This window comes from Perna viridis, chromosome 1, assembly GCF_037379345.1.
Source record: "Perna viridis isolate PV_CMFRI_1.1 ecotype Kerala chromosome 1, ASM3737934v1, whole genome shotgun sequence".
Taxonomy (NCBI): Eukaryota; Metazoa; Mollusca; class Bivalvia; order Mytilida; family Mytilidae; genus Perna; species Perna viridis.
The window spans coordinates 8,645,966-8,667,804 of record NC_142445.1 but is presented as its reverse complement, the minus strand read 5'-3'; the positions used below and the strand labels follow the sequence as shown (position 1 = coordinate 8,667,804).

The window sequence follows — 21,839 nt, the reverse complement described above, 5'->3', positions numbered from 1 at the left end:
GAACCTGAATGTAGCATGGTAATTGTTTATCTGTGCACTTAACCATTTACATTCTGATTGATTTGAATTGAAATCTGTTACAATGTATCAATAGTTATAGCTTCAGACCAAGATATTAGAAGTCTATACAAAAGAAAGAAAAAATGTTGTCTGAAATGTTACCTTTATGTATGACTTGGCATTAGAGAATTGAAATCCCTTTACTACCTGCAAGTTTTATTGCAGAATGTCACACTAAGACAGTTGATAAATGGGCCACTGTGATTTTATTTGAGCTTTTGTAGTCCTCTAATTACTGGATTGCTTTTTAGTTTATGTCTGTCTGCGTCAAAGTTTGTGCTGTTTATTACTCTTATAACATCTATCCCATTTGAATAAAACTGCAAACAAAGGTTCATTCAGATTTTTCATGACATTTTTTTGTGTTTTATTAGAGGGAAGTATTTCATGTGAAAGCCAGACTTATCACGCAAAAGCTTTTTTTCTGGATTACACTGTTTTCATAAGTCAAGCATTAGGTACCTTCAAGCAAGCAGATTTCCTGTCAAGTATTAGGTACCTTCAAGCAGATTTCCTGTCAAGTATTAGGTACCTTCAAGCAACCAGATTTCCTGTCAAGTATTAGGTACCTTCAAGCAACCAGATATCCTGTTAGTTGTAGTCAGACATCTTCTTATGGCATTGATAAGTGAAATATATCACGAAATTAATCTTAAGATCTAGGCTAAACTATTACAGAGATAAACAGTCTAACCTTATTACTAGGAATTGATACTTTCTTGCCTGATTTCATCTCATGATTGACAGTCTCTCAATGAAGAAAGGAACATCATCAGTGATAATTGGTAATATATTAATAGTTTCTCTTTTTTTTCATTTTTTTTTCCTTGTGTCCTTTTTTGATAAGCATTTCTGTGATTGACATGAGTTACTTTTTATGCATTAGGGGATTAAGTTCTGATACCCTTTGTTATGAACTCAGGGGTGGATCCAGGATTTGAGTTTAGTGGGGGGGCGTTGATTGAATTAAATGCCGTGCGAAGCAAGGCAAAAAATATTATTGGGTGAAACTTGTGGTGAAAATTTTTTTTCTTACCGATTTAAAGGGGGGGGCGTATGCCCGGTACGCCTGTCCTTGGATCCGTGCCTGGAACTTTCAAAATACATGCCTTTCTCTTGGTTCATCATACATCTTAGAATATCAGGCAGGAAACTTTGATTCCTTAGACAGTTTAATTTGAGAATTGCAGAAAAAATAATTTTCATTTATTTTAGTAATCCAGCTATAGTTGTTTACAAAATACATCACAAGTATTTTCTAAATAAGTAAGAGCTCCCCTGTAAGCCCCATTCAGTCACTTAACTGTATTTATATATATATATATGAAGTAGTTGGTATCATACACTTAGATATTCTTTGTATAATATCACAAATGTTATCACCTTAAGTTTTATACTGATATTATAAGGTAAAGTTGAAGTAAAATAGTAACTGTGACAGCCTAATAAGAAAACAAATCAGATATGAAAGATACATCAAGCTGCTGACAATTATAGAGTCTTTAGATTATAAACCAGTAGCTAGCTACAGTAGGTGGGAATTACTATCATTATATTACAGAGGCGAAACCAACTTTATAACTATTGCAATACACAATCTTTCAACCAATGGTTGTCATGCCCTTTATAATAATATTTGTAACCCAGTGTCACAGTGATTGAAGTTTGAGAGAGTGTAGCGATTTGTTAAAATAATTATTTATTATTCATAATTGATTGGATGATTTTTTGGAACAAAGTTCACTGGAGTGAGAAACATAGATTATTCATTTTGGAGACACTCAATTTCAGTTGTCGATTTTAACAGAGACAAGATGTCAAAAGATACATGATAACAAGTTACTTGATAACAATGGATTATGCACAAAGAGAAAGTGTCGTGATTAGAAGGAGAGAAGTAACACATTGTATAATCGTATCTTTTTTTAGGTAAGACCTTTTTTTTTCAATATTTTGTAATTTTTTGGGCAAAGGAGAAATTTTTTTCACTTTATAGGTCTATTTGTTTTTACAGCTAATAGATAAATTTACAAATATTACAATAACTTTCCAAAATTGAATCTTCATTGTATACTTACTGTAAGTATACAATGAAGATTCAATTTTTGAAAATCATTGCAACACTTGTAAAATTAAGTTACATGTAATTAACAAAATAATTTGCTTTTTCTTGTTTTTGTAACATCATTTGTTTTCTTCTTTTTTTTTTAATTTAAAATTATTTTCTTTGATTTTTCACTTTTTCAAATGTTTAAGATAATCTTATGAAATTCTTAATAAAGGTTTGTGTTTCAAATTTAGATTTTCAAAAACAATATAATTTCAAACTTCAAAGCAATTTTCTAATAAAAAATTAATCAGGATTTGTTAATAATTTTAAAAGGCCACCCTTTATTATTTGTTTTAAGTATACTACTCTCACCATTCACAAAATCTGTTATGAAACAAATTGGATTTTCAGATTATTAGAATTATAACACCTTCATGAAGCATTTAATATATGGCCTTTTTAGACCCTAAGTAACAAAGATTATAAACTATGTTCATTTAAAGTGCAATTAAATATGGCATTGTGATATAATAACCATGTCAATATATTAATTTGTCATAATAAATTGGGTTATGAGAACAGATTAAGATTATAGATTTATATTGTGATTAAATCTGTCAAATTCTTCATACATTCATTTAGTATTTTTTAAAGTAGGTTCTGCAAATGATCTTTGATTTAATTAAGTATAACAAAAGTTCTTAAATAACATTATTTTGTGCAATTTTTTTCAAAAAAAGTTCATTTTTAAGTTTCCAAAGATACCCAGGTATTATTACTTCATAAATGACCACAAATTACCCTGTTTAGTAAACCTTGCTGCATACCTCTTGTAAAACACTCCTGTAAAGCATCAAGCAAAGTATATAAATTCATTTGAGCAAGTTTTCAACACCTGCAAAAAACAAGACCCTGTTGACCTAAATATTTCTCAGGCTTAGAGTTCATATTCTGTTGCAAAGATTTTAAATTTAGAAAATTAAATCCTTAATATAGCTACAGAAAGGATACTTGTCCTGTGACCTGGTCTGTATTTATTATAAATGGTGTGGATGCAGTCTTAATTTAATTCCCTACAAGCTGGCTGTTCCACTCTGAGTATTTTTTATTTTTCCTCCCAACAAGCTGACTGTTCCCCAGGTACTTTTATTTTTCCTCCCAGTATGCTGACTGTTCCCCCTGAGTATTTATTTTTCCTCCCAGTATCCTGACTGTTCCCCCTGAGTATTTATTTTTCCTCCCTACTAACTGGCTGTTCCCCCTAAATATTTTGTTTTTCCTCCCTGCTAGCAGAGTGTTCTCCCTGAATTGTTTTATTTTTTCTTCCCTACTAGCTGATTGTTGTTCCCTGAATATTTTTATTTTTCCTCCCTACTAGCTGTCTGTTCCCCTCTGAATTTTTTTTTCTTCTGTACTAGCTCATTGTTGTTCCCCTGAATATTTTTATTTTTCCCTCCCTACTACCTGTTTGTTGTTCCTGTGAATACTTTTATTTTTCCCTCCCTACTAGCTGTTTGTTGTTCCCCTCCCCCACAACTAGGTATATTTCCTTCCCTGCTGACTTTTCCTCATACATGTTTAGTAAACGCCAATTCTTCTCACTTGACAACTATTTTCTTTGCCATTATTCCTGATTTCTTCCTAATTCCAACAATGAATTGAATCAAATTTCCGGACTTTATTGGAAAAAATATAAAGACTGGATGGGAGTCTGAAGAAAACTGCTTTGATAAACATCATTAAACAAATCTAAAAAGCTGTGTGTTACTCGTGATCAGCATTCTATGTGAATATCTTGTCATGAAGGTTTCATTATTCACATCTTTGAAGACTTTTAATTAGTCTTCGTATTTTAGTTTTGACGGCATTACAGGATTATCATAATTGAACTTTCTATAAATAGACCAACATTGTAAGAAACGATTTGAAGTGTAGATGATCCAAAGAATCTGATTGGATATATTTATTTATAATCTGGCGGGATAAAATCTATGGAAAGTTATTTTTTAACTGGTTAATACCATTGTTGCAGGTGCTAAGGTTGATTATTGAGGCGTTGAAGCATACATGATTTTTATAAATCTGTATCGAGCGTTGAATTTTAATCTTGATTTTGTCTATCTAAATGTTGGTGTTCTGGACTGATGTACCTTTTAATTAAATGGTAAGCCGATCTTTTTACTTCAACAGGTATTTGCAAGGGTTTTCTTTTTAATTTGAATTTCTACTTCATTTATTTTCATATTATTTCTTGTTCTATTAAGTTACTATAGATTTGTCTTTTCCCCCTAGTGTCTTTCTTTTATTTATCACCTTTAGAGCATACATACTTGTATGTTTATAATTAAATTTTCTTTGATAAATACAATCTATGATGCTATTGTCAGAAAGTTGAGGAAACCTATATATTTTCAGTATATATGTGTAACATACCAGTGTAATGGATTTCCAGGAAAGTTACTAATTTCAATATTAATTTTATACCTACATTTTGCTTTAAGGAACTTAAATTTTACTAAATGTGTTACTTTTAAATGAAACTTTGAACAAATAAAACATCTAAAACTCTGATCAAATTAAAATTGTTTCATTCTAAATTTTGATATAAGTCTTTGAATGTGGACCACACAAATATTATTTCAAATTGTTACATCTGTCACTATGATAAAAGAACAGTCTTCTGTAGCCTTGAGTGACTATAATAATTTTTGGTACACTAACAGTAACTTTCGTGTTTTCTAATAAAACACAAATCTTTATACCAAAAAAAAAATCTTTCTGCCCCAAGGTCTCCAAAAATAAGTGGAACCAATTAAACTTCAGACAGTTAGTGTGATTGTTGTTAAATACATCAATACTGCAAGATGTTACCCCCTACTTGTACCGATCAAAATATTGGAAGTGTTAATGTACCTACATAATGAAGAAATTTTTTTGTGAATAGTGAACTAAGATATCTTATTGTAAGTAAAGAAAAGCTGAGTAGATCTACTGAAAGTTAATACATGTACATGTATTTCCTTTAATCTGTTGAATGATACATGTAATTATGAGGGGACATTTACAAATGTTTGTGGTTTACAATTTTTAAACATGTTTCACACCTGTTTTCAACTATTAATGAACATTTCCTGGAATTTAATGTCTATTTCCTTGTTTATTAATGAATATTTATTTGAATGAAATTTAATCAGATGCTTTTAACCAAAGGCCAAATTTGTATGTGCTACTTTAATCAGTATTCTGGTCAGTACAGTGAATTGTATTCTGTCTCAAATAACATTTGTAGATGTTTGTGATTTATATCCAGTATGTCACAGTTTCTTCTTCTTCCTGTCATAATATCTTCTTATTTTCTCCTGAGAAAACAAATTTGCAAAGATCTTATTGAAATGTCAGATTACGTCCCCTGAAGGAATTGTTATGGTGGTCACTGGCGGTCTTTCCTCTTTTGGTTGGAACAAAATCAATAAGAATTGATGTATGTTGGTATATATCTGAGATTGTGGGGGAGAGTTTCATAGTTCCAGTGATTGACTAGTAATTTGTGTAGGTCATTTAATTTGTCATAGATAAATTGGTATTGTATTTTATTCCTTATTGAAATTAAAATGTTTAAGCAAGCAAAAACAAAAAAAAACAAAAGACAAAAAATAGCCTACAAAAAAATTAGGAATATGAATAATATCAGAATTTAAAAAAATATCTAGTTGAGATTGTTATGACTTGGGTGCAAAGTTGTGCCAATTCAGTTTTTATGTGGATTTGCTTTTCTTTCTAAATTTTTATTTCGAGATTAAAACTTCATTTTATGTTCTGAATTTCTTCATTATCTTCTATATGTCTCAAATCACAGCAAGTAATCACAAGATTTGTTTGTAAACACAAGAACACTTGAGAAAGTTTTAGCATAATGATAATCTCTTCATGGCATACCTGATCTGCTTCAGTGCATTGCTTTTTCAGATTTTAAGCTTTTCACTGAAAGTCTTATTTTGCCCTCACTAAGCTAAGTCATGAAAGTAATGTAAACAGTGCTATTTCTATAAATATAAGGCCACATATGGCTCCCAACTACTCAACAGGTCATACCACTACTGTAATGAATTATTTACTGATATCAATATGCTGTATATGCCACATTAGGTTTCTCTCTCTAACCACTGAAACAAACTCATTCTGATAGTAAATACACCATGAAAATCAAATCTATAGAAGTAATTGTATATTTCAAAGGCATTGATAACAAGATCAAAGAAATGTGCAGCATATTGTAACATCTATTTTGTATCATTATTCAGTTAAACAGAAAAGGTGCAGAAATATTGGTTATGTTACAAACAGATATTACTCAGTGATTTCTTTTTGTTTTATGTTGCTGCTAATATGTTAAAATGAAATGAATCAATAAAGTTGATCTTTTCAACAACAACAAAATTGTGTATCAGTGCTGAAAGTGAAAGACATTGCAATTAATTACTGTTAAAGTATTATTGTTTGTGGGGTACCTACCATGATATTTGGTTCCCAATGAAAAGGAGATTCCCTTTGATGTGTATACTGAAAATCTTGAAACCTCAAATTCAAGAATCCACAAACTTGTGTTTCTTCCTTAATCCACGAAAATTGATATCAACAAATTAAAATACTTTCACTGTATTTAAATTATCAAGAAGTCGAACCTTGTGAAGCTGTGGTTGAAAGTAGTACCATCTTAATGGACAAAGAGGAAGAAATATATGAAACACTTTGACAAAAAAACAGCATATAACATACACTAACATTTATAATACACATACACTGGGTTAGAGGACAGGGTAAGAGAACACCTTTCAGTCCTTAGAAGATTCCTAGTGTAGAGTTCAGTAACAATGGGAGGGAAGGATGAATTTTTTTATTCAAATGTTACTTAAACAATGTAGCTTTGAAAGTAAATGTAATTTTACAGCTCCAAACTCTCTTATAATGCTGACATCAGCATGAATAGTGTAATCTGGTAGGATCTATATAGTGCTTTCAGATTATGTCAATAAATAAGTGTGAGTGCTATGATCTTACAGAAATTTTTCAAAAATATTCTCCCTCCTTTGTTAATAAAGTTGCATAGGGATATAAAATACCCTACCATTTGTGTTAAACTCTTACAAATTTAGAACATTTTTTTTTTTTTACAAACTTCTATTACTTTATTACTTATTTAACTAAAACATTTTAAATTTTTGAAGTCATAAGTTTTTAGTCAAGGCCAAAGGTTCAGTGTCATACTGTCATAAAAAAATCTGAGTCAATCTTGAAAATATTTTTCACATAATGTCCTTTTCTGCTTTAAAGCAACCTTATATTTACATTGATTTAAACCTAGATATTAAATCCTTACACAAGGTAGGGATGTAACACTTGTTGTCTGGGTTGACCAGAATTTACAATTCAATATGAAAACAATTTTAAGCAGAGATGAACCATCTCACCATTTCCTTTTCTATATATTTTCAGCATTGATGACAAACACTTGACAAGACAGTCTTCATACTCCAAGTAAGATATGGTACTCTTACTTATATAAGATACCATGATGGAATACAGTGACGCTTCTACACCATTTGATATTGATTTGGCTAATTTATCAGACTCTTTTCTGAATGGAAGTTCTGGATATTTACCCAAAGCAGGGGGTGTGGATTCCTACCAAATAAAAGACATTCGGTACTATATCTCTGGGATCTGTGGAATGACTATAAGTGCTCTTGGAATAGTAGGAAATGTGATGTCAGTTATTATATTGACACAGAGAGTGATGAGATCCTCCACTTACTCCTACCTAACTGCCTTAGCTTTAAGTGATACTTTTTTCTTACTGTTTACAATGCTAATAGTTAGACGTGACTTACGGAAACCAGTCATGGGGCAAGTTGACGCTTACGCTGATGAGTTTTATGCTAAGACATTTCCATATGTTCATGCCTTGTGTCTCACATGTCAGGTGACCTCAATTTGGTTGACATTAGCCTTTACTGTTGATCGATATATTATGATATGTCATCCATTTAAGGCAGAGAGAATGTGTAGCATAAAGCGAGCCCGTTGGGTCATATTTATACTTACTGTCGCTGGAATAGCATTTAACTTTATTCGCTTTTTTGAGTATGAATGGCAAGAGATTTTTGTGCCACCAGAGAATTATGCAGAATATTTTCATGGTAATTTGACTAATGCAACAAATACTACTATACAGTTAAACGAGAGTAAGAAATATGTGAATAATTATACAAACTTAGGAATAAATGCACTTTTCCATCAAATTGTGCATATTTGGTTATATTTGACATGTGTTGCTGGAATTCCCTTTATTGCTCTTTTTGTGTTGAATATATCTCTTATCATTGCAGTTCATAATTCCAGAAAAAAGGGAAAATTGATAAATGCCAAAGAAAAACGTAGAAATGATACAACTGTTATGCTTATTGGTGTAATTGTGATATTTTTATTTTGTGAAGGACCTGCATTGATTTCTAGAATTATGTATGCCTTAGATTTTGAAAAATCTCTGTATTCTTTATCATATAATGTTTTCAATGAAATAGCAAACTTAATGGTTGTACTTAACTCGGCAATAAATATTGTGCCATATTATTTTTTTGGAAAAAAGTTTCGTCAACAATTTTGGCGAGTGTTCTGTACTTGTGTTCTTACAAAAGAAGAGATAAGAAAAATAACCCGTAGCTTGAGTGTTTCAATGGACAGACGTTTCAGTAATGCTGGCGCTAATGGACATGAACTTAATCACATTGCTGCATTCCAGCAACAACACCAAAATGTAGAGGAAAACAAAGTATATAAAAATAGTATTGCAGTGCCATTAATTCTTAACATCGAAGAAAGAGGCTCGATCGATACTCAAAACCCGTTTATATCGGCTCATCAAAACCATTGTCTTGATGATTTGTCACCATCAAACCAGGAACTCACAAACGAACAGAAAAAGATCTTAGTCAGCCTTGAAGCCAATGGAAACTGTGAAATAATGGTAGACTCTCCATGTTCTGACTGTCAGAATAAAGCCATATTGTAACTCAGTGTTTTGATATTGTTGTCATTTTATTTATTTGAGATATTGTTACAAATAAAGCTTCTAAATACTTAGTTACCTTCATTGAAGTGAAAATAACCTGTAAATAATACATACATGTGCTTGTTTATACACAGTGACATCGTAATATAATGGAATCAGCTCTTCCATCTGTCCTTCATTCTGTCTTTCAGAATTTAGTCTTATTTATCTTAATTCTGAGTAGATGGATTGATTTCATCAAATTTGGTATGTTCCTTTATATAGATGAGACATATGTTATAAATGTATTTGGTTGCTGTCCAATATCATTTTTCTGTGGCCATATTTTCTCAATAGAACTAGTGCCTTGCAGGATAACACATGCAAATTCAAGTTTTTTTCTGTATCATATGAAAAACCTTGATTCAAATACAGGTTATCTTAGTGGCACATGTATTGCTAGTGCCTTGTTGTTAATAAGAGAAAATTAGGTTTAACAAGGGGCTCAAGTTATAATGTACTTCGAATATGTAGCCATGATTAAAACAATCTGAATGTTTCCTTACTCCCTGTATATGGTGTACAAGGTTTTCATATAACCCCAAAAAAATAACACACACACATACATACATAAACTAAGTGTGGAAAGTTTTGGAAGTACTGGTATAAAGGAATTAACCTGTCCATTTGTTTGTCTGTCTCTGTTCATATCATGAAAGTTCAATTACTCTTTAAAAGTGTTATTATAAAAGTGTGAAGGCTGGGCATCATAAAACGATATACATTAATTAAGAAAACTCTTTTCATTGATGCCATTGCACAATAAGTGACAAAAGTTAGTTATCTAGGCTTCCAAGAGGTGGATTGATTTCAAATCTGAAGTGTGGCTTTGAATTGATGGTGCCTGTTTTAAGCAATATTGGTTGCTGTCTGATGTCAACTTCCTGTTTCAATGGACATTTTTAAATGACCACAAAAAATCTGTGGTCATATCTTCGTAAGCATTATCACTGTCGTTTATGTCGTTGTCTGTAGAAACTTGGTTTTTGTGTTATAGCATAAATATCAATTGTTTGATCTTACTTAAATTTTTTAATAAGGTTCCAAACCACAAAAGGAAGGTTGAAATTGATTTTGACGATTATGACTTGAACCATATAGGAATTAAAGACCAAAATGAAGCCACTTTTGTTCTGTTCAAATTTTTATCCTGTGTTGAATGTCTAATCCCAATCAAACCTCCAAGATTCACCAAGCTTGGATTATGTCAGCAATTGCAGATTGTGTAAATAACAAAATAAAAGAATTGTTAGATTGTCAAATTACTTAGGAAGCTTATCCTTTCTTTCATTCTGTCTTTATGAGATTGTCAAAACATTTTTTTTCTCACCAGTCTTCAATCTTCATTACATAAACTCGCTGAACTACTGATGAATACCAGGAATGTGATGATCTGTCAACAAGTTCCCTTTGTTACAAATGAATATCCTTCAGCATTCTTAATTTCATGCGTTTCATTACAGAATATAAATTTGATATCCTTTTCTTAGTAAAATTGTGAAATGTCAATACTATTATATTTATTTGAAATAACATGAACAGGAAGAAAGATTTTGATTGTATTACCTCCCACCAGAATATCCTTAAGGAATTTTTCAATGACATACATTTGTATATCACAGGTTCTTTATGCCCCCCACATAAAGTGGCATGTTCTTATGAAGATGCCTGTCCTTCCATCTATCTGTTTGTCTGTTTATCAGTCCCCTACTGGCTTTTGCCAAAGGGGACTTTAGATTTGCACTCCGCCCCTTTGTCCATCCGTCTGTCAGTCCAGAAAAAAAATTTCCACACTTTTTTTCCTGAATGTTGGTTGATATTGAGCTGATTTTTTGGTGTGTGAGTCAACATTGGGGAGTTACAGGTAGTATTTTGAGTCAGTGATATAAACAGTAGGCAACAATGTATTGTTTTACAATACTATCAGAATGATTGTTTAACTGTCTATCCTCTGACGGTTTCCAGATGAAATCTTGTGAACTGATAAATGAATATTGTGTAAACTTTGCACAGTTGTATGAGTACCATAAAATACAGGTTAAGTTTAATTTTCAGCAAAGTCCAGAATGTAGTTTTTCAGATAGTCGATTTTAACACTTTGCCTTCCCCCTTTTTAGCTCTTTGGCCATGTGAGCTGTTGCCATCACTTGGCGTCCGTCATCGTTGTCTTCGTCATCAACAATTATACAAAACTCTTCTCCTCTGAAACTACTTGACTAATTAGAACCAAACTTGGTATAAGTGTTCCTTGGGGTATTTTGCATAGATAGAACTGATGTGTTGATTTTTGATTCGTCGAAAAACATGGCTGCTGTTACTTAAAATAAAACAGGGATCAGACAATAGTTTTTTGCATATATCTTCATAACTGTTAGGTTTAGCTAAATTCAGCATGATGAGATTTACCTGTGTTCAAAGTTTGGTTTTAATCTGTTCAGCCTTGTTGGAGTTATTGCCCTTTTTCAATGATTTTTGCTATTTTTAATGTGATTTCTTTCAAAAATCTTCTCCTCTGAAGCTACTTGACTAATTAGAACCAAACTTAGTATGAATGTTTCTTAGGGTATCCTGCATAGAACTGATGTGGAGATTTTTGATTTGTCGAAAAACATGGCCGCCGTTACTAAAAATAGAACATATGGGTCAGACAGTAATTTTTCGCATATATCTCTAAAACCGTTAGGTTTAGCTAATTCTGACTTGGGGTACAAGTGTTCAGCATGATGAGATCTATCTGTGGTGAAATATTCATTTTAATTGGTCTAGCCATGTTGGAGTTCTTGCCCTTTTTTGACATTTTATTTTGCTATTTTTAATGTCATTTCTTTCAAAAATCTCCTCCTCTCATTATTTGATCAATTGGAACCAAACTTGGTATGAATGTTCCTTGGTGTGTTCTGCATAGAACTGATGTTGAGATTTTTGATCCGTCAAAAAAACATGGAAAAAAGTTTTCAGTGAATATCTTGAAAACTATGATAGATTAAAAGAAACTTTCAATTGTTGAAATGATCCTTATGATAAGTCCTACCTAAGTCTTCTTGAGTCAAAATTGTCTCACCAGGGCAAAGTGCTTTAAGAGCCAGATGAGGGGGACGATGCAAGGCTGCGCCTATATCATGACGTTTATACATCATGGATATTGGTTGTATGGATTACAGTTTTTAATTGTCCTAGGTCTTAGATATTGACTGTATTGATGACAGTATTTTTAGTTGCACTAGGTCTTTAGGATATTGTTCGTGTGGAGTGCCGAATTTTCATTGTCCTAGGTCTTAGGTGTTGACTTTGTGGAGTATTACCATTAAGCATAATCATGTATTTCATGTTACCTGATCTTGAATTATATGGTCAAATGTATAACCTTAGTTGCTTTGTTCAATCTATCATGTTTTTTTTTTTTTATTTTGTATATATCACATCCCATATATAACCTCAGACATTTAATCCATATCTTTTGTCTGACATCCCATTCTTAACCTGCACGTCTTACAACTAATCAATAATCTAGTCAGTAACCCCATGTCAGGGACCCTTCAATAACCATTTATCTGATAGACCATCCATAATCCCTTCCCAAACATTCCATTGTTAATCTCTTGCCTGACATTCCATTCATAATCCCTTTTCTGACATTCTATCCTGACAATCCCTTCCCTGACATTCTATCCTGACAATCCCTTCCCTGACATTCTATCCTGACAATCCCTTCCCTGACATTCTATCCTGACAATCCCTTCCCTGACATTCCATCCACAATCTCTTGCCTGACATTCCATCCTCAATCTCGTACCTGACATTGCATCCATAAACTGCCTTCAAAAATTCCATCCTCATCTTCAGTCTTATATTCCATTTATAACTTCTTCCTTGTCATTTCATCCATAATTCCTTTTCTGACATTCCATCCCCAGACTCCTTCCTGATTTTCCATCCATCATCTTTTACCAAACATTTCTTCCATAACTTTTTGCTTCTTATTCCATTCATTATTCCATCTATAAACCTCCCCTTACATTCCATACAAACATTTTCCCTTCCCAAACATTACATCCATAATGTTTGTCTCTTATTCTATCAGAATTATTTTACTGGAATTTAGTCCATATTTTCTTAATTAATGTTTAAAATTTATGTCCAACATCCCTTTTGATAATTTCAATTCGAAGATTTTATGCAGATCAGTCAACCAATAAATTACCTCAGACTCAAGTGACTATACTTGTTTTGTTGCAGCAAAATTTATGACAAATCATGTAGTTTGTTATGGCACCCTTGAGGAATAGGAAAGTGGGATTAACTAAGTCTACAGTGGTATTAAAAATGACTGTAGCTCCTTTAGTAGGTGTCACAACATTTACGTAATGCTGTCATTTTGCTAATAGACAAAGACAAAGATGAAAAATTTAAATTTTGGTACATAAAGTTCTTAGGTCATTAGTTTTAAAGGTTGAAACAACAGCAATTGAGTTTTAACTTAACTTACATTTAAAGAATGTTTATGACATTATAAAAATCAGATCTTACTTTTGTGCTCACATACATATTTCTTCTAGATGTTTAACTCATGTAGTTTTTATTTTCACACAAAATGTTGCACTTTTATGAATGTTTGTGTAGCAATTGTTAATCATGCAATAAGTTCTATGTTATTCCTTGAATCTTGGTCAAATTTGATAACAAGGTTGCAAGTGTGTGTTAATTTTAGGAGTCATGGCCTCAATCATTTAGAAATAAGGGGCCAAAACAAGCATTAAAACTCTATAACTTAAGTAAATGTGCCTAAATCTGTTTATTGTATAACAGGGTTTCCATGCACAGTTGTCAGGTATGATTATGACCTTGACCATGTAGGAATAAGGTGCCAAAAAGGAGCCAAAACCGGTATTCTGAGTACCCACATGAGATCTCTATAAAATTGTACTACAATGTGTCATAAAGGATTATTTTGGGGAAATGGCCTTAAATTTGAAGAAATAAGGAACTAAAAACAAATATTTCCTCAATTTTTGCACAGTAACCTGAATAAAATTGTATGGATTTCTGAAAAAAATATTACTTTGAGATTCCATACAACAAAATAAAGATTTGTATTACATTTACACAAGAGGCCCAAACCATATAGGAAAAAGGGAAAAAAATAAGCTTTTTCTTACACTTGGTATAGATTTCTTATTTCTTATCTCTAATTCCAAGTTTAAGAGTTCTTCTGGTAAAAATAAAATGGATGCAATGTTAAAACATTTAATCATACTCCAAATTTAGAGTTGTGTTAATTTTTAATGTTGTAAATTAAATACCCAAATTATTTATAGTTTGATCTTAGGGGTTGTATCTATCTGTATCCTGTAAGGCATCTTATTTTATTCTGTATCTGATTGTTGTTTAATTTTTTATTTGGTTTTTTTTTCTGTTTCAGAATCAATCTTTTTGTGACTATGACTTTTCTTTTTCATTGTGATTGAAACATTTAGTCAGAGTTCTTATATCAGGTTTTTACTTTGGTCGTTTTATTCTATTGTGGGTCATTCTTGTCTTTATATCCCAGCATGATGAGTGGTAGTATTATATATAGACAGGTAGTTGTGGATTATTGAATGTCTCCTGTGTATTAAATTAATTTTGATTATTCACATGTGAAATAAATTGTGTGATAAAATTTTTAATCTTTTATTTATAATCTGTACATTTGTAAGTCCAAAATATGAAGTATCAGTACCTTATCCTGGCCTCGTTAATGTTAGCACTCTCCTAAAATTAAAATTATTATAACTAACATTGTTTTGTTGGTTCATTTCACAAAATAAACTACTTGTATATAAATCTAAAAATATTTCTTAAACCAACAACATGATAGCATTTCAATGAATAGATGTTTTTTTCCAATAGCAAAGTAATCTCTTAAGTATATTTCACTGCTCTCAGACTATTGCCCAGAATGTCATGGTACAATAGTTACAATCACTACTTTCTATCTGTCTATAGTAGTTGCTATGCCTCACATTTTAACTAAGATATTCACAGAGCTTTGTTATGTTTTTGATTTAACAAAAGGGATACCATATAAAAAGTAGATTTAAAAAGTTACTAAGTGTAATATGCATTATGTATAGAATGTGGGAAACACTTGTTTTATTATGCAATGGAAGTTCACAGGCAATTAATGTCTTGCATGTAAAAAACGCATCCTTTTCATTCTGTCCAAGAAAAAATTGTAAGATTTAATCACCTTTAATTATAATACTGTGATGATATTATCACATGTTTTAAATGTTCTTAAAATAAAACCAAGTGTTTATAGTTACCTGAGTGTTCTTAATGGAAGGATAGTGTAAATGTAGAAATGTCAGGTGTTTCATTGAAGGAAAGTGTTGGACTAAATTTAAAAAAAAAATACACTCAGAAAAAGTTGTTTGAACTTTCTTAAGTCATTTGGCAAAGGTAATCAGGATAGGCACAAGTTAACTTGAACAGGGCACCTGCTCCATACCATCTAAATATTGTATATGTTTCCAATATATGTGACCAATCCACAGTAACTATATCACATCCAGTTGAAATTTAAGATGTTACTGCTGTTTACCATTTTGCTTTTTGATTCATTTAAATTTAAAATATTCCAGCATAATTTGAACATTCTTTATGAAGCAGACCTTACATTTCCATAGATATTCAACAAGGTCTATAAATTAAGTTTTTGGCTCCATTGGTTGAGATATTGACAAAAACATTGTTTTCTTGATAATCAGTTTTTAGTTTTGTTTGTGTCATATATTTACAATGTACTGGATGGTATATCCTTAAGTTTCTTTAGAGTATTTTTAACTTGGATAACTAGTTATCTCCTTGTAGCTTTGATTAGTCACAGTAATTGCTGTTCAATACAAGTTCAGGGGCATAGCCAGAAGGATAATTAAGTGTAGGTACAATATTTTGGGTTAGGGTATTTTGGTTTGACATCAAATGGTCTAGAAAGTCCAGATATAGAGAAATGGGCCAACAATTTCCTGAGTTAGTTGGGGTTCATGTCTGGACCTTTAATATAATATGACAATTATATACAGTCAAATTGTTACTTGAAAACAAAAGAGATTTCTAGTCCCCAGTCAAATTTGAGTGTAGACATGTGCCTATTTGGCCGTGAATAGCTATGGGTCTAGTTTTTACAGATTAATCATTTCAAGTTAAATTAGAATGAAATGCTGGAATAGTATACAAATCTAGAAGGACTGATACAAAATGATGGCTTACTTTAAATGGCTCAGATTTTACCTTCAGTTCTCCTTACAGATGTGTTCCCATTAATATTGAGTACTGTACAAGGTTGACATCTGATGAATATTCTAAGCAAGACAGTCTATGTTTTGTCGACCCTAAAGTGGGAGTAACCATGTACAACAAGAACCTCTCAAAACCAAACCCTACATACAACAAAAGCCTCTTGAAACCAAACCTTACATACAACAAAAGCCTCTCAAAACCAAACCCTACATACAAGAAGAACCTCTCAAAACCAAATTCAACATACAACAAAAGCTTCTCAAAACCAAACCCTACATACAACAAAAGCCTCTCAAAACCAAACCCTACATACAACGAAAGCCTCTCGCTTAACCAAACTCAAAAAAACCTTGAACTAACCATTTTTTCTCAATTAAGCAACTTTTGAAGCCCCTTCATGTGACTACATTTTGAACCTGAGTTAACCAAGCATATCCTGCCTTTGTGGAAAGAGGTTCAGATTGATAGAAGAGATATGGGTATTTTTGTTATCTTGAGGAATGGAGGATCCAATATAGTTCAAGTACTATGAGTGAGTCAAAGACCCTATAGCTCCTGGTATCAGTGAGTTTAATGTTTTCACCATACTGTTGTTCCATAGTAATACTAACTAATTGCCTATTAAGTAGACCTTTATTTGATAACATTCTCTACAGGATGTCCATGTTTTAATAAGCATTCTGGATTTCTAATATATTTAAACTGTGATTAACGCCAATTTGTTCTCAGTAAACACCTATGTTTTATACAATAAATCACATTTTATGAGAATTTTATGTAACATTAAGCTATTATAATCTTTACAAAGAATCTGTACTAGATGACTTAAATCTGCACTGTTATTTTTTTTTAATGCTAGAACTTGGATTTCCAGTAATCTCATTAACAGTCAAGTTTTTTTTTTAATGCTAGAACTTGGATTTCCAGTAATCTCATTAACAGTCAAGTTTTTTTTTAATGCTAGAACTTGGATTTCCAGTAATCTCATTAACAGTCAAGTTTTTTTTTCTCAGATTGTTCTGCTGTTCAGCATATTTTTAACCATATTTTTCAAAGCTACAGTTCTTTGATTGTGTGCTTTATGACAAGACTTTTATCAGCTTAATCATTTTAATCCTGTGATCCTTTTTCAAGAAAAACACTATTTTAATGATTTTTCTAAAATATTAATATAGTTCTGCCCTTTTTGCTCTGAAGCTATGTCTCAACAGAAATCCAAACAACTTTTACATAAAAAGAAACAACTGATGTCATACTGTCTAGGTCAGAAGCCTTTTCTGTGTCATAACTATATTCATTTTAGGTAATAGGATTGAATATTCCATCATCTCAGCAGTTACACACCATAGATAAGTTTGTATTTCTTCTTTAGGTGTTTATAATGCGTAAGTAATGATGAAAGATGCAACAGTACTCTATAGGTGTAATTTAGTTACATCATTCAAAGATGAGAAATTTTTTTTATCATTTATATCAGGGAAAAAAGTGGGATAAGTGAACTTTTAACTTTAATATAAATGATAAATATTTTAGTCTCCGTTTGGTCTGAAATCAATTTCAAATTAAAATCAGTTAGAATGAAATGGAATGATTTTGGACATAAATACCAAGAAAACCAATTATCTTTGTCCTGTTTTATCAAAATACTTTTAGCACTATATCACTAATGCTGGATGGTAATTGAAACAAGAGAGAATATATATTTTCCTGGTCATTTTATCTTGTCATAGGATCCTTCTATTGTGCAAACAATATTTCAATTTTATTTATTTTATTTTTTTTATATAAATGATGTCTTCATTGCATTTTCACATTTACTTAAAGATTCAGATATTGTATATATAATCGCTTAGATTTATATTTTACTTGAGTGCAAACAATATTTCAATTTTATTTATTTTATTTTTTATACAAATGATGTCTTCATTGCATTTTCACATTTACTTAAAGATTCAGATATTGTATATATAATCGCTTAGATGTGTATTTTACTGGAGTATAACTCACACATTAGTCCTCTATTTCAGGTAAACATCTATATTCAAAGTATTTGATCTCATGTTTAATACGATGTAGAACCCACGGTCCATATCTTTCAGGAACGTGTTCAGGGTAGTCTTTTATATACTTAGCCATAAAATTAATGCCTATATCACTGTGGTAAGATGGCGAGAGGAAAAATGGTACAGAGTAACGGTCAATACCAATGTCCATTACTCTGTGACGTGTGGCTTTAAAACGTCCACCCATCATACGAGCAAAAGTTACACCAATATTCATGATTAGTGTTTTAGGCCGTGGATGAACTGGTATCCATTCATCTTTCATATTTTTTACCTCAAGCCCTTTGTAGTTAAAGATTGATAGTAGGGTAAGGAAATTAGAATCCATGTGATCTGGTGTTGTTACAACTCGACCATCTTCAATAATAGCATTCTCTGGAGGCTTTCCATCCCATGGTGGGTAGTGCATTAGACGAAATGTTGACATAGGTTTGTCTTGAAACATATCTGTAAAAGCATTCTCCTCAATTCCAATTCCAATGGCACATAATTTGAGAATCTCCATAGCAATATTGTGTAAATGCTCATAGGAACTTTGCATCATATCTTTGAAAGGTAATGTCCCATCTTCCTCTGGCCATGAAGATTTCTCATAGAACCAGTTTTTAAGTGACACAGAAGTATCCCCTGGTGGTACATCCCTGGCACATTCAAATCCTTCCTTGTGACTTGGTTCTCCGTCCACTACAGGAAAGTATCCCCTATAAATGTTCTTGTTTTCTGGAGCCCAAAAGTTTCTCATAATTGCTTCCTTCTTTTCCTTTGGGAGCTTAAAAAACCATGTGCAACATTTGTAAAGGACATCAAAGTCTAGATCAGGAACATTTTCTATAAAAAGAAACCCTACATTCTCCAGTGCATTGACAATCTCTTTTGCCAGCTCTTCACGATGAGTCGTTGTCTTTGACAAGTCAATAATGGGGAGTAGTTCTGTCATTATTTCCTGGTTCCTAAAGAGAAAAAGGGAGACAGTGGTATTAATAGTATAGCTTGGGTTATGTCAGTTTTCTTTTTATATGGATTGATGTATGTCTATTTGTTAGTGAATATCTTGGTTTAGCCACAGGTTAGGAAGAGGTTTTGAGAATAGTTCAATGCTTCTCTCAGAAATATTTAGATCAAGTACTAAAAATACTTAGTTTGCTTCTACTGACTATGGTGTCTGAATATTTATTCAACATACTTCATCAGTAAGCATACCATAACTTTTGTATTCATAAAGATGCTTTGAAAAGTGAAAAACAAGGTAACAATGTATAGATTATGTACCAGCATATTTAAGCTGTGTTAACCACTTCCCCTTACTCTTACTTTTTTTTTACAAGCATAATATCAGTGATACTGTTGGTTTTTTTTTTTCAAAATTATCACATTCTTTTTTAATTGTAAAAATATTTGTCATTCATTAAATTAAATATCAAGTAAATATGTAAAATCTTTAATTTGTATTTAAATCCTTGATATAAAGCATAACAAAAAAGACATGAACAGTTGATCAGTTTAATTTTGACAAGAAACCAAATATCATATTCAGTACTTTTAAAAACTAATTGGGAAGTAATAGACCTTGTTTAGGTCAATTCCTTTGTCATTTTTGAACATATGGAGAAACTTTCATTAGGGAAAACAGGCTTATTTCATTAGTAATTTAAGGCAGTACCATTGACAGCAATTATTCCAACTAATTTTTCACCCATGTTCCATTTAAATTCGATTCCTATATCACAGCTTTCTTTTAATTTAACCACCCAAACCCTCATTAACAACTTCTCAGGTGACCGCTCTGTCCCTATCTCACAACTTTCCATTTAATGAACCACCCGATCCATCCTTCACAACTTTCTTCTTGTTTACCACCCAAGCATTCCGTCACAAATTTCCAATTAGTTAATCACCCAATCCCTCCTTCACAACTTTCTACTTAGTCAATCACCTTATCCCTCCTTCACAACTTTCTACCTAGTTAATCACCAAATCCCTCAAACACTATTTTACAATGAGTCAACCCCCCGTACTTCTTCACAATTTTCCACTTAGTTAAACACCTAATCCCTTCACTACAACCTTCCCCAAAGTTAACCACAAAATCCCTCTACCACAACTTAACACTTAGTTATCCACCTAATCCCTTCACCACAAGTGTCCATTTAATTAACCACCCAATCCCTCCTCCACTACAGCTTTTCACTGAATTAACCACTCATATCCCTCCCTCACAAATTTATGCTGAGGATTCAGGCTGTTCCTACATGATGCACATACATGTATCTCTCTCTTGAATACTAGAGATGTTTTCTTTTAACCAACATAAATACATGTATTTTCTCCTCTTCTCACATGTCCTCTACTTAGAGCATTGATACAAAGCAAGCCTTCCCATTCATCAGCCTATTTCTAATATATATATATTAATAAAAGAACCTTTATAGATATTTCCTACCTGCGCTTAGTTATTGAACCCTTCCAGTGTTACAACTTTATGGTTACCCATATTGTTATCTTGTGTGTGATAAAATTTACAGTAGTTCATTTACTGCATGTTAAAAATCAGTGTACATGTATACATACCTAAACATGCTGATAACCATCATGTCAATACTTAAAACATACTATGTAACATGAAAATATACCCAAAATTTTAGATTTGGAGTAAACTGTATCTCCCTTCTGGAACTTAGGAAAAGGTTTAAAATTGTGTGTGAAATTCAAGGAAAGACAGTAAAAAAACTGTTTTCATTCAACATTACAGTCATGGAAATGAATTCCTTTTCATACACATACACATGTACTTAAAGTCTCCAAGAGAACTCGACATAAGACAGTTAATCCATTTAATGTACTTTGTGCATAAAAACTTTTATCAATCTTGATGTTTGGTTCAGTTCCTTTTGAGAGACCACCTTTTATGTAAGACCACTTTTGTGTTACAAATAGGATGATCTCTCAATAGAGGGACTTGTGTATATACATAAATTATGCAAGTTACAATGCATACTTGCTGAAAAAGGGTGTTATGAATACAAAATACTAGTAAGTGGTTGCTGCTAACACAGTCACTTAAAGCCCTCTTCCACTACATAAAGTTTTGACCAATAAATCAGATTGCCTTCCACTGGTAGATAAGAGCAATTATTTTATTATGATAGTATTTTAACACCCTACCCTTTTAGACCTAAAAGTTACGTATATGATAATCACAGAATGTTTATAGAACAGATAATCACAGAATGTTTATAGAACACCATCAACATAATGACAAAAACTGAGTGTGAAAATA

The 21,839-nt window shown here is 31.9% G+C and overlaps 2 protein-coding genes across 17 annotated transcripts in view; one reads left to right on the top strand and one right to left on the bottom strand.

The window, feature by feature from the left end:
- LOC148627115 (general transcription factor 3C polypeptide 1-like) overlaps positions 1 to 21,839 on the top strand; it is a 179,292-nt gene that overhangs the window by 135,805 nt on the left and 21,648 nt on the right. For 10 of the 14 annotated variants that reach the window (XR_015919763.1, XR_015919758.1, XR_015919761.1 and 7 more), the window contains one exon: positions 7,604 to 7,680. The exons of 1 other annotated variant lie outside the window; for it this stretch is intronic. The gene's annotated coding sequence lies outside the window, so the exon portion shown is untranslated. Of the gene's footprint in view, positions 1 to 7,603; positions 9,251 to 21,839 lie in introns of those variants that run through there. 3 more of the 14 variants (XR_015919749.1, XR_015919767.1, XR_015919769.1) reach the window with 2 other exon arrangements.
- Positions 18,379 to 21,094, bottom strand: LOC148627116 (uncharacterized). Of its 3 annotated transcripts, none has more exons than XM_088567674.1 (2): positions 21,003 to 21,094; positions 18,379 to 19,512 (listed from the first exon to the last, which is right to left on the bottom strand). In XM_088567674.1, exon 2 carries the CDS (start codon positions 19,497 to 19,499, stop codon positions 18,510 to 18,512), a length of 990 nt encoding a protein of 329 aa, XP_088423800.1. In that variant the 5' UTR covers positions 19,500 to 19,512; positions 21,003 to 21,094; the 3' UTR covers positions 18,379 to 18,509. The 3 variants fall into 3 exon arrangements, with proteins under 3 accessions (XP_088423800.1, XP_088423806.1, XP_088423791.1); XM_088567680.1 differs by having other exon boundaries at positions 20,984 to 21,004; XM_088567665.1 differs by lacking the exon at positions 21,003 to 21,094 and adding an exon at positions 20,825 to 20,935.